Genomic DNA, 13,990 nt, shown 5'->3' with positions numbered 1-13,990 from the left:
TTTCTCCAACTCTACAAGTCAGAAAGGAGCTATGCAGAAATCGGAATCTGTCTCCTATCCAACTCAAACCAAATAAGTGGTTAAGATGCTCCCAGGAGGGGTTGGGGATTTAGCTCAGTGGTAGAGCGCTTGCCTAGCAAGCGGAAGGCCCTGGGTTCGGTCCCCAGCTCCGAAAAAAAGAAAAAAGAAAAAAAAAAAAAAGATGCTCCCAGGACTACATGGGAAACCTTTGCTCTCCTGCTCTTGAGTCTACATCGTCTACTGTGCCTGAATCCGATCCATGTACCAAAAAGACAAAGACCCCCTCTTCTGTCTTCATCTTCCTCCCTCTTCCCTTCTTCAGTTTATTGAGACAAATTCTTAGGGACCGTCTTCCAGGCTGGTTCTGAACTTACTACAAAGCATAGCCCAGCCTGGTGTCTAGCTCATGACAATTCCCCTGCCTTCCTCACACTGGGATGATAAGCAAGGACCACCACAGGACCCATCTGCCTTCTGTTTCGATTACAACACTCTCTAAGGGAGCTGTCTTGAAAGCCCCCAGCACACGCTAGACAGAAGGCCTACTGAGATGGACGGCAGTGTGCTGCACACACCCAGAGGAACTGCATGAGGAGATGGGGAGGCAGGGGGCAACTGGGCACATTTCTGTCTCTGTCTCTGTCTCTGTCTCTGTCTCTGTCTCTCTCTCTCACACACACACACACACACACACACACACACACACACACACACACACACACACACACACCCCAGGACATGACTAAGTCTGCTGGATTACAAGCAAGGAGTGGGGACGCACAAAGTTCCATGTGTGGGACTTGGTTGCTTTGGGAACTAGCCTGGCCCCAGCATCTGCTTAAAGCTTCTTGATGGCTCCCATTCTAAAATGAAAACTGAAAAACTGCCCAACAACGAAATATCCAACAAGATGAAAAGTTGTTTCCATTTTAGCCCTGAGTGAGAATATTGACTGGTGGAAAATTAATGAACAGAAAAAAAAAAAGGAAAGAAAAGTTGAAATTACTTTATTAATCTTAGAAGTCAGTAATTCCAAATGGCGCCTGTACCATGGCAGCCGCCTACTTGCCTCCCCACTCTGGGGAACCGGTGCTGTTGGCTCCCCACCCCCCACACTCTTGGGAAAGTGAAGATCAAGTCTGGTGGATGATGTTGGGATCTGAAGCTTGTACAAAATAAAATAAACTTAATATTTCAATCTGGAAAAGAAGCGAAAGCCAGATGCAAATAGCCAAAGAGCCTCTTTTATACCATCTGTGAGCAGCAGGAGGGGGACAGAGGGACCTAGCAGGGCAGGGGCGGGGGGTGGGAGAGCAGGGAAAGGCACACTCTGAAAGGTGCTCTGACAGGGACACAACATGTCAGGTGAGAGTCTCCACTGCCAAATCTCATCCAAACCCAGAGGGTCTGTCTCCCTGTTGTCCTGGTAAAAGTCTGGATTGGCTGATGGCAAGCGTCTACTGTCACTTCTGCTTAAAGGCCTTGGGGACTCAGAGGCAGCAAAAAAAATACTATGGACCCCTCAACAGCACCATGGAGGCTTAGCCTCCGTCAAGCTCCAGGAGTACACAGCAGATTCTTCTTCCCTTGGAGTCTCTGTTCATCTGTCAGTGTGAGCAGGATCTGGAAAAGAGTGTCAAAGTCAGTGACTGAAAGGCAGTTCTCTTTTGTCTGACAACAAAGAAGGGCTGTCCCTAACAAAGGAAACTCACTCAGACTACAAACTAATTAGAACTGCTGCTCAAATCCTCAAACATCTGTGATCTGTTGCTGCTGCTTTCTGGGTGACTTTGATTCCTCTTGTTTGGGGGTTTAAAAACATTTACTCTTGTTTACTTGGCTACTCTTATGGTGTTGCCCAGGCTGACGCTGAACTCCAAGACTCAATCTATCAGGCACTTGCAGTCTACTGAGTAGCTGGAACCACAGACAAAGCCGCCATGCCCAGAAGCAGGAAAACATTTTTATTTCTTGTTATGTCCAGAGATGCCCTTTGGTAGTCCTTTGGTAGTCCACAGGAAGCTGAGGCAGGGGGATCACCTCAGCCTAGGAGTTCGAAGGCAGCCTTGGCATCAACAGTTAGACTCCTCCATCCAAAATAAACAAACTAACACTTGGACTGCTCTTCTTGTTTATATATTGAAAAACCAAAAGTGTTCACCTTTTCAGAGCGCAGGGTCATGTCAGCATTTTCCAAGTGTGAGGTGAAAAAGTCCACACGTGCCTTTGAGATCTGAATCCTCTGTCAGCTTGTCTGCTACTGCCCTGCCTCGGACCCACCCCATCCTCACTTCATGCTCCTCACCCAGCTCTGGGAAACGTACTCACTAAGGAGCCAGTTAGACTCCCAGTCTTTTGCCCTGTTTGGAATCTTACCCTTTCCTCGACTGCTTACAATTTAAAATAGGTTTAATAAAGTTATTTTTTAAAGATTCATTATTGATTGTGTTCCCGGGAGGTGTGTGAGCACAAGTCCAGCCTCCCCTGGACGCACAGCGGTTCCATGTGTGGGGAGTCGGTTGCTTTTGGAACTAGCCTAGGGCCAGCATCTGTTTAAAGCTTCTTGATAGCTCCCATTCTAAAATGGGACATCCCCCTGCAGCTGGGGTTATAGGTGGTGGTAAGCTACCCAAGATGAATGGTGGGAAACTTGAGGTGGATCCCTGGTGCTGCAGTGTGAATGAAAGGAAGAAAGAAAGGAAGAAAGGAAGAAAGGAAGAAAGGAAGAAAGAAAGAAAGAAAGGAAGGAAGGAAGGAAGGAAGGAAGGAAGAAAGGGAGAAAGAAACAAAGAAACAAAGAAAGAAAGATGATTGGCAGAAAGTTCATGCTTATCTTCTTGTTGTTTACTTAATTCCCAAGGCATGTAGAATGGCTGTTCATCCTTCTCAAGTGTATTTGTTTTCCTGTGTATGTGAGTGTGCCCTCAGAAGCTCATGGTGAAGGTCATAGGCCAATGTCAGGTGACTTTCTCCTTGGCTCTCGGTCTTCTGTGACAGGAGTCCTGCTCTCTCTTGAAGCTGTGTCATAGCATGTGAATGTCCTATCAGTCCTGGGACATTTTCATCATCATCATCATCTCAAAAATGATGTTTCCCACTTTTTCCTCCCTGAATTCCACTTGCATATCTGTTAGGCCCTCTCACCTGGCTCCCCCCTCCCCCACCGGTCTGTACTCCAGATAATTTCTCTAAACAAACACACCTCTGGGTCTAATGTGCCATTTGGCCAGCCCACCTCAGTCATCTTTTCAAACAGAGCAGGCCACTTAGTTCTTCTGAAGTGTGCACATCATGGCTCTCATCTACTGTTTAAACTCATTTCTTATTTCCTCCAATTTCCCTGGCCATGCAAGTACTCGTTTTGCATCACATGGTGTCTTCAGTGTCAGTCTCTGCAGATCTAGGACCGGCTGTTTTGTCCCCTTTTGCTCACAGGTTGTTCTATTATTTTAAACTGTGACGACACATTTCTTAGAGTGCAGCAAGCAGACTTCCATAGGCCCAGCTTTCAGCCTGCTTCTCTATTTGCATATGTTTACGGCTGCTCCACAGAATGGTACTATTCTCCACAGCAGGATTTGCCACGTTAGTGCTGTGAGGTCTCTCCAGACAGAGAACACTGCTGAGGTGGGAGCAAGCTCTGGTTCTTGCCCTCCAGAGGGCCCAGTGCCTGGACAGCAGACCAAGGGGCTCTGCTCTGGAACACAATTCCATGAGCTTTTGTTCTGGCCTAGGACTGGACTCCCCCATTGATTGCTGGGACTTTTGGTACAACCCACCACATAGATCCCCCTACACTCTTAGAAGTGCAGAGGCCATGTCTTATACATTCTCACACCATCCTGGGCACTTGTGTCAACTAAGGATTTGCATGGGAGCTGCCTGGTGACTAGCTTACTGCTGGGAAATGCAGGAGACAGGTTAAGAAACCTCTGACTAATGCTGCAAAGGCGGTTTCTGCAACAGCAAAGAGCCGGTGTGCTAAGTGCCAGTCTGCACATCTAGACCTGCGTGCCACGGCCAGCTCAGCAGCCATCTCCCATCTCCTAGGAGCTCACGACACCCACAGGCCTTAGGTGCTCAGGAAAGCAGGATTGTCACTTCTGTGCCGCAAAGCAAGGCTGGAATCTCAACCATAAACCTAAAATTGAATGAGTTTTTAATTTTTTTTTTTTTTTTTGCTTTGTTTTCAGGACAGGGTTTCTCTGTGTGGCCCTGGTTGTCCTGTAACTTCCTCTGTAGACCAGACTGGCCTCGAACTCAAAGATTTGTCTGCCTCTGCCTCTCAAGTGTGGGGTTAATAGTGTGTACCACCACGGCCTGACTAGTTAGGTTATTTTTAATCTCTCAAGGCTTGATAAAGTTTGAAGCAGGGAAAATGTTTTTGTTTGTTTTTGTCTTTTAGACAGGGCTTTTCTATTATGTAGCTTTGCTGTAACTCACAGAGATCCACCTGCCTCAGGTACCGAGTGCTAGGATTAAAGGCTTGTACCACCATCCCTAACTAAAACATTTATTTTCTAAGATTGAGTCTTATGTATCCCAAGCTGGCTTTGAACCTGTTACACCACGCTGAAGATGGCCTTACATTCTGATCCTCCTGCCTGCACTTCCCAAATGATGAGACTACAGGCCCACACCTCCATACCCATTTTATGGGGTGCTGGGGTTTTTGTTTTGTTTTTATTCATATAAATACAAAGATCTTTATCTCTTAGGTCAGTCCCTCAAGTTTCCAACTGGTCATAGTGGCCCTGGTAAGTCTCCTCTGGCACCCTTCTAGTTTGATGAGAAGGGAAGTGGACTAACCCCCTATTTATAGCCTGAGTGACACTGGCAGAAAGGCAGAGCTGGGGTGAGTGAGGGCCACACTCTGCCCTTTACCTTTCTGGGCACCATTCCAGCTGGTAGGAATGAACACCACAGGCGCACAAGAACATCAGATCTGCTTCATGAAACCCTGGCCGCCTGACACAGCTGCAGGGCTTGCTCAGAGCTAAGTCAGCCTGGGGTAATGGGAAGGCAGTTGTGGGGGGTGGGTTACCACCAACCAGTGCCAGGTGGGAGCTGGCTTTAACCCCAAACCTCCCAGAACCCCTTTATTATTGTGAATGAACAAAGAAAGAGGGCACTTGGTCTAAGCCATAGATGTCAACACCAATATTTGCTCCAAGATATTCCTCTTGCAAATGTGTGAATAATTTTTTTTTTTTGGTTCTTTTTTTCAGAGCTGGGGACCGAACCCAGGGCCTTGCGCTTCCTAGGCAAGCGCTCTACCACTGAGCTAAATCCCCAACCCCCTATTTTTAATATAAAGCTATTTTAAGGAACTATTATTATTGTTTTTATACAATAAGCCTTTTTGAGACAAAGTCTTTGCTCAGGCTGGCCTTGAACTCTTGATCATGTTCTAACCTCCCCCTTGTCAGTATTACGGATGTACACCACTCCACCAGGCTAATTCTTTCTCTAGGAAAAACACACATCATTTTTGAAGACATATTTGATTCTTACTAACCTGTTTTTCTTATTATAGTTTTCTTATTGTGGTTCCTTTTCCTAATAGAGCAACCAGGTAAATCTACTGATAAAATAACACCATAGAACAGAAATGTGTCTCTGGATGACTTCCCAACATGGCTCAGTGGAACATTTCTTCCTGCCCCTGCACGTAGACAGTGATATCCAGAGGGAAGGCCGCTTTACATGTGACAGTGATATCCAGAGGGAAGGCCACTTTACACATGTGACAGTGATATCCAGAGGGAAGGCCGCTTTACATGTGACAGTGATATCCAGAGGGAAGGCCACTTTACACATGTGACAGTGATATCCAGAGGGAAGGCCGCTTTACACGTGTGACAGCCCTTTTTTTGGCACAAGGATATTTAATATCTACCCTTTTATGAAAATTTAAAAATTGTATAGCTAATCTAAATTAAGCTTCTTGGGTTCTAATTCTGTGATGTGATGATGGTGCCAAATTTGAAGCACAATCTGCCTAAGTATATCTGATTATGTCTGTCCATATATACAAACGTCGATTTGTAGCTGGGTGTGGTAGTGCACGCCTTTAATTCCAGCAGAGGCAGGTGGATCTCAGTGAGTTTTAGGCCAGCCAGGGATGCACAAGGAAACCTTAGCTCAACAAAAACTTGTAGAATAATCACTGTGAGAACAATTATTTCTGACCTCTTACAGCCATTCTGTGATGGCGAGGGGCGAGCATGGCTTTTAGTCTGAAACACTTCTTCACATTTACTTTTGTGCATATCCATGTCAGTTATGTGGAGGTCAGAGGGCAGACTGAGGGGCCAGCTCCTTCCTTCTACCCTGAGCTTAGGTAACTGAGCTTGGTAGCAAGTGCCTTTCCCCACTGAGCCCAAAGTGAGCCCATGACATTGTTTTTGCTGTTTATGACTCTTCAACTTTGGGCTTTAATGCTATCTTATTTGTTTTTTAGCTCATTGTAGTAAATCTTAAATCTTTAGTGGGCTTTTTTTTTTCTTTTTCTTCGGAGTTGGGGACCAATCCCAGGGCCTTGTGCTTGGTAGGCAAGTGCTCTACCACTGAGCTAAGTCCCCAACCCTTTAGTGGGCTTTGAGAATGGAGTTTATGTAGTTGAGTTAAAAGAACAGACAGACTGCCAGTAGCAGGGATTCTGGTCTACTCTAGAACAGTGACTTTGCATCTGTAAAACTCCAGCCCCATCCTCCCATAGTAGACAGAGCACCAACAAAGCACAGAGAGTACTGAGCACAGATCTGTCTCTGAAGATCAGAAAAGCGGGGTTTCAACTGCTAGGGGAAGGTCGGAAGTAAACACAGAGACCTAGGTGGCCTTTAAAGGAAGACCAGTGTACCGTTTAAAAAAAAGTCTTAAATGGTCATGGAACACATGTGTTGTGACTTGAACAGAGCCTGGTGGTCTTCTCTTTCTCTCCACTTTCTCCCACTGGGGCAGAGTGAGGGGCGGTTGCTGGTTGTGGCCCTGCGTGTTCCAGCACTGCTAGGGCAGCTCTTCCAGTGAAGCAAACACACGCTCCGACTGATTCAAGCAAGTACTACGATGGCACTGACCAGCTCCCATGAACCTGAGTGGCCCACTAGTCGACTCAATGGCCCAGTACTGCTAGGTCATGACTCACAGTTACAGTCTCTGCTGGGGACTGGGGCATGGTGATCCATGCCTGTACGCCGAGGACTTGGGAGGCCAGGATGGGAGGGTCAACCCGGAACTCTACACCTGGAGTACGCAGTGAGCTGTAGGTGCCTTAACTACGCACTCTCCGTCTCACACGAGACGACAACCAACCAAACCAAAGTACAAAATAAAAAGGACAAACTGCTGTTCTCATGAAAGAATCGCCAGATTCCTTAGTAGTTTAAGGAAGCTGAGAGGAGTGGTGTATTCTATTCTAGGAGCAACTGAGGGAGATGGCGTGTGCTACAGAGGCTGTTCCCGGGCATCGGAAGGCTAGAACTCATGTTCCAAGCTTCTCTGAAGACTTAGCCTCCAGCGACCCCAGGCCATTGCCCTGAGCAGCTGGGATGTGCACGAATAAAGTCAGACGAAGCAGTCTCTGCGCTTACGTTCTTCCTCTGTTATGTGGAAGTAACCTGACAAACGTCAGCGGTTACTAAATGACACTGTTCTGGACGTTCAAAAGGGTCCCATGGGGCATGAGCCACAAGGAAACAACCCAAACAAAACTCTATCCCCACACCATTTTAAAGAGGCACCTGTGTCAGCATATTAGCTCAACTGTCCCTACGTCATGTATTTCTGGGGTCTAAATTACTTAGGTATCTACAGGGGACACCAGCTGGGTGTCTCAGCCCTGGCTACTGTGCTGTTCTCCCTCACACTCTTTCCTTGGAATTGAATCAGTCCACCCATAGCTTTAACCTCTGTAAGGATGATGCTGAAAGATGCTCCGGGCTAAGCCTGTCCCATCATTCACAGGCTGATGCTACCAGGGGCATACGTCATAGCTCATTATCACAGCTGATTTCAGAAGCACGGTAAGGGACTAAGGAACGCCACAGTCATTAGAACAGTGCCTGTAAGCATCCCCTCACCCACACTCCTGTAAGCAACCCTAACTAAACTCCTTGGACCCCTCCCCCACACACACAAGGATATGAAAATAGAGGGGGGTCACTATTTGGTAAAGAAAAAGTGGAGGCACAAGGAGGTGTTAGAGCATAGTGGGGAGTGACTGTGGTCAAAATACACTGTGTGCACATATGAGGAAGCCATAGGAAATCTAGTAGTGTGTGCATAGGGCCCCAGAAGATATCGAACATTGGTGAAGACAGAGAAAGGACTCTTGGGTACTGCTGGCAGAAGGCAAAATGGTATCCTCTCTGTGGACACTAGCACCAGTCTAAATGGTCCTCAAAAACCTTAAAAATACAGTTACAAGATGCAGTAATTCCACTCCTGTGTGTATATGCAGAAGAAACAAATGCAGAGATTAAATAGATAAGTGCATAGCTGTGCTCACAACAACACTAAACGTAAGGGCCAGAAGGTGGTAGCAACTCAGGTGTCCACTGCTGGATGAACAGGCAATGAACCAAACAGGCATGTTCACACAATGGAGTGAGCATGGAACAGGAAGGAAACTCTGAAGCAGGTTACAACCCAGATGAATCCTAAGGCCATTATGCCAACTGAAATAAACCAGTTTCAAAAGGTCAAATAATGCATGTTGCCACTTAACCCATAGGGACAGAAAGCAGAATGGTAGGTGTGGTACAAAGACCTTCATTTAATAGGTACAGGGAGGCAGTGCTGCAAGATGAAAGTCTACACACGGATGGCAGTGCCAGTCTCCTGACACGAATGTGCTCGACTCCACTGTACTGTGTACTAAACGCAGGAGGAGTGGCAAATTTATTGCCTCCAGGCATAACATGAAGTGCTTATTGCTTGTATTATCTTGTTTAAAACCTATGCTTGCAATATAGACTTAAAAAAGTCTGAAGTGACGCAGGGGACTTTACTGTTTTGTCTGTCCCATGGCCCTTCCTATTTGCTTATGGTTTTAACCCCTTAGGGAAATGTTCCATCTGCACCCTCTGATAGCAATTAGCTTTCCCTGACCCGACTGGAATTAGTAGTGCTACCCTCCCTGGGTCAGTGAGGAAGGAGTAGGCCCACTTGGTCCAAGTCCATATCCCCTTGACTGCAGCAACTGCTTCAGGAGGTGTCCTCAGCGGGTGAGCCAAGCCCCCAGTGCTGCCTTGAGAGATGCTCCCTTTCTGTAGAAAGAGCAGAACTCCTGTTCTTTTTGGTCCCCAGGCTGTGAAGAATAATGGAGTTGCCCAAACCACACAGCCTCATGGTTTCCACACACCAACATGCTTAGCTCTAGGATCCTGTGATGATCTGGATGTGAAAGGCCCCACAGACCCATGAGTCTAAACACTTGGTCCCTATCTGGTGGTGTTGTTATGGGAGATTCTGGAACCATTTGGAGGTAGAGCCTCGCTGAGGCAGTGGGTCACAGGGTGAAGGGTGGGGTGGGCTTTGCATTTTATAAGCTGGCCCTGCCTCTGGCCCGTAGAGATGTGAGGAGTCCCAAGCCACACTCTCACCGGCATGAGCCCCACCACGCCTTCCCCAGCATTCAGGACTGGGCCCTATCAGCCACAAGTCAAAACAAACACTGTTCTGCTCCTGCCAGGTAAGGTATCGCAGAGACGAGAAAAGTAATGGGGACAGATAGTATAAGAACTCGCCATCAATGTGAGCCAAACTCCTTTTGTGGCTATTTTGAGTGGGGTCCGGCTACTTGCAACAAAATGCACTCTAGATGCCATTAGTGGAGACCCAGATGCCAGGATCATCCAGAGTGATGCGAGAGCTGAAATCCTGAAGCAGCATCAGTTGTAAAGCACAATGCAGGAGCTAAAGGAAGAGCTGACCCAGAAGAAAAGGGGCCTTTCTAACCTTTGCTAGGACACAGTGCCAGTGAGCATTTGGTAGAAAATTAATCTTAGGATTAATTTTTAAAAATTATTTTCGGCCGCAGAGATGGTTCAGTGGTTTAGGAACACTTGCTGCTCCTAAATCCAGAATCCAGAACTCAGTCACATGGGATCCAATGCCCTCTCTTGAATTCTACTGGCACCAGGCGTGTGTGTGGTACACACACACAAAGGCAAAATACTCAAATACATCATAAAAACATTTAAAAATTAAAAATGTGTATATTAATTTAAAGTTTTATGTGTAATATATCTTGATCTCATGTCCAACAACATGATATCATAACAGTCTAAGTTCAAAAGTCGGTACAGTAACCAGAATCTCATTCTTCCAATGCTTTTCATTCTTAGTGCACGAGGTGTGTGCGTGGGAGGATCATGTATGAATGCAGTGTTCCAACGCGGACATCAGGAGAGGGCATTGTCCCTGTCGCTGTTCATTTGTTTTGTTTTTGTTTTTTTTTGAGGCAGGTCTCTCATTGAACCCGATGGGTGCTGTTTTGCCTGGGATCTTCCTGTCTCTGCCTACCAATGGTGGAGTTACAGACGTGCGGTCGTGCTTGGTTTCTATGGGTGCTAAGGGTTCAAACTCAAGTCCTTTGGCTTTCACAGCAAGTATTCTTATCCACCGAGTCATCTCCTTGGCCCCCAGGCCTTTTCTTTAGAAAGGAAGGTGTTTAAACTAATACACGTGTGCATTAATACAAACTAACAACCGAACTGACATAAGCAGGGCCTGAGGTGGCTCAGTGGGTAAAGGAGCTTGCCGACGCCACGCCTGATGACCTGGGCTCCATCTCTGGATTCTATAATGGAAGGAGAAAACTGACTCCCACAAACTGCCCAGAAGAGTGTGTATGTGTGTACAAAATAAATAAGTGTGATTTAAAGCCACCTGAACCACAGAGAACCCCGTTAAGTGTCTCTCTCCCCAGGCTTTGCATTTCCGTCTCGCAGGCGGGCAGTGGCCTGCTCTGACCTGTGGCCACTCGCGCCTTTCCCAGGATGGGAGCATGACCCACACTGTGCTGTGCTTTCTGCTCTTCTTCATCCCCTATTTACACTGTGTCTCGGAACTTGTTCCCTAGCCACAGAAGAGCACTCCTTAGGTAATCCACATGCAAACGGGCAATCTCAAGACAGCTCTGGAAGGTGGGGCTGGTAAGGTCTCCCAGGAGCTCACTCTTGGGTTCTATAGCTCTCTCTGCAAGGAAAAGTAAAATGGCTCCTAGCACCAGTCTGTCATCTTGTCATCCTGCAACCAGGAAATAACAAGAAACAGACTCTTCTGCCCTGACAACCAAGGCCCACCCAGGAGAGCCCGCAGCCAGCCACAGCTTAACAAAGATGCTGATTCTCAGGATGCTCTGAAAGGGACAAGCAGGATGGCCTGTCCCCCATATCAGTGTCCCTCAAGATCATAAGAACAAAGTTTAACCTTGGTTGGGAACAGGGACGACCCTGGCATGTGGAAAAGGACACATGACGAAGGATCTGTGGCTAACGACACACAGGTATTGGTCCACCGTACATTGTGTAGTTGAACTTCATTTGTTAGGACTCCATAGAGAGAAATGCACCAAAAACCTTCTGGTGATGTCCTGTTAGGCTGAGCCACAGCTGCGGCTTCGTGTTTGCTATCGTGACTCTACTCAACTGAATGCTGGTATATCCATCAAGTGTTTGCCCGTGGATCGAGCTGCCACGGCTGACTATGAACTGAACTGCTTGCTGATCTCCTGACAACCCAGATGGGATCTGCTCCAAAGAACCATTCTTAAAGAGGCTCACTTCCCCTGTTTCCTTTCTTTCCCACTCCTTCTGGTGGGTAGTGGGCTAGAAGGGAGGTTTAAGAACTATCATTAAAAGTAGGCTTTGAAAAATTGAAATTATACATGGGCTCACTTTTCTCACAGGTCTGGGGTCCAAGACCAGGGCACTGTTAAGTTTGGCCTCTCTCCACTCCGTGCCCTCACCGAGTCTTTTCTGAGTGAGCACATGTGGTTGAAATCTTCTTCTAGGGCTCAGAAGGGAGAAGGCCCAGGGACACAGCTACGCCTCCAGGGGCAGTCACTTTTGAGGACCCTGGGGAAGAGGGAACTTCCACAGCTGAGATTCAGAAAGGCTCAACCTGACCAAGTGCACACAGACAGACAGACAGCTTTGGGAGAGGTCCGCGTGGAAGCTGGCCAACAACCATGAGAGTGAGAGCTTGGAAGCTCGTTTCCAGTTCATCTCAAAAATGAGGTCAGAGGCCCTTGCTGCCAGTTTGACTGGAACTGCATGAGACACCTTAACCAAAGATGGATGGCTGCACCAGGAAGCCCCAGCCACAGAAACTGAGGTAAGAGAGGCTTGTAAAGCCCTAAGTTTGGGGATAAAAATTGTTACACAATACCTACTAACAAAGAAAAACTTGTGCTAACTGAGTATTTATGTGAAGAATAGTGTGGCTGGAGAGCTTTTCTGTGAAGTGGGGTGCAGGCCAAATACCTCTTCCTTTCAAGCTTTGGTGTAAATAAAACCATAATATATTCTAGTGGGCGTGAGGGTATTTGCCCTTTGAGGATTAAGACTGTTTGAGGTGTCACACGATAGTAAAAAGCAAAAGCAGAAAGCTAGCAGACTCCCTTCGCACTATCTCATCTGGCCTCCACAGCAGCCCTCTGAAAAAGACACGGCAGCTGTTTTAATTCAGGTGCACAGCACAGTATCTGGCATGTAACAGATAAAGTATTTCTAATGTCCGAGTCCAGCAAGGCCAGTGTCTATGTAGCCAACATGGCTAATGTGTGGCAAACTAAGGGGCAGAACACAATTTCTACTAACTGTCTGTCCCACCTGTTTTCTATTTGCATTTTCTCTTCCTTAAAATTATGATTAAAAATAACTTTTGTTTGTTTTTTGGGACAGGGTTTTTCTGTGTAGCCCAGGCTGGCCTTGAACTCAGAAATCCTTCTGCCTCTGCCTCCCAAGTGCTAGGACTGAAGGTGTGCGCACCAAACCCAGCTCAGCTCTCCGACTATTGGTGCTTCACCACAGGCACACGGAGGTTCCCTTGGAGGCCAGAGATGTGCCATCTCCCTGGGGTTGGAGTTAAATGTGGCTATCAGGGGTGCTAGGAACAGAGCTTGGTCCCCTGGATCTCTCTCCAACTCACTTTGTTGCCTGAGCCAGGCCTCACTGAACCTGAGCTGACATGGCTGGTCTGACTGGCCTCTGACCTCTAGCAATCTGCCTGTCTCTGCAGTGATGAGCTTACAGGCCCTCCTCAGTATACTTGGCTCTGGAGACTGGAAAGCAAGTGCTCAGGTTTACATGACCGGCACTTACTGACTGACCCACTGACCCAGGCCCTAGAAAACCACCTTACGCTGGTTAGTGGCACACCCCTTTAACACCAGCACTTGGGAAGCAGAGGTTGGTGAAATTTCTGAGTTTGAGGCCAGTCAGGGTGAGATCCTGTCTCAAAGCAGACAACAACGACTAAATGAAGCTAAGAGCGAGTGTGTGATGAGATCAACACTAGTTCAAAGAAAACGTGACACATCCGAGTTAGGACATGAGCTATGAATGACACACGAAAGGTATTTGAAGGACAAAATATAACAACTGAGAATCAACTGGATAGGTACATGGGGTCATGAGGGAAGGGGTGAAGAGACTCAGTCATGGCTTTGTCTCTGAGGAAGATGGCTGGCGAAGGTCTTAGGAGTATCTAAGAGAATCACAAGTTCAGTTTGGGGTATGTTATGCTTGAGAGGCCTGTGCAGTTAGCAGGAGAGATGTCCCAACATGTCTAGGATCTGTGGACCTACACAGAAGAGTGGGCTGAGGGTGATGCCCAGGGCATGCCCACTGAGAACAAGGCCTCCTGAACTCTGCTGTCTGTCCTGACCTGTGATGCCGGCACGTGTGCCAGCTGTGGCTGGACATCTCTATTTGAAACTGCAGTACACGGAGTCAGCTGA

At 47.2% G+C, this 13,990-nt stretch overlaps 1 protein-coding gene across 18 annotated transcripts in view; it reads right to left on the bottom strand.

Moving 5' to 3' along the window:
• Nucleotides 1–1,011: 1,011 nt before the first annotated feature.
• Nucleotides 1,012–13,990, bottom strand: part of Ttll5 (tubulin tyrosine ligase like 5) — a 217,845-nt gene continuing 204,866 nt past the window's right edge. For 13 of the 18 annotated variants that reach the window (XM_039113312.2, XM_039113317.2, XM_039113318.2 and 10 more), the window contains one exon: nt 1,618–1,644. Coding sequence is in view for 4 of the 18 variants with exons in the window: in XM_039113313.2 (XP_038969241.1) it covers nt 1,622–1,644 (23 nt within the window). In the remaining 14 variants the exon portion in view is untranslated. Of the gene's footprint in view, nt 1,645–13,990 lie in introns of all 18 variants that reach the window. The other 5 variants (XM_039113313.2, XM_039113315.2, XM_063261755.1 and 2 more) reach the window with 2 other exon arrangements.

Source organism: Rattus norvegicus, chromosome 6, assembly GCF_036323735.1.
Source record: "Rattus norvegicus strain BN/NHsdMcwi chromosome 6, GRCr8, whole genome shotgun sequence".
Taxonomy (NCBI): Eukaryota; Metazoa; Chordata; class Mammalia; order Rodentia; family Muridae; genus Rattus; species Rattus norvegicus.
Note: the sequence above shows the minus strand (reverse complement) of the source record. Positions and strands in the feature narration are given on the sequence as shown.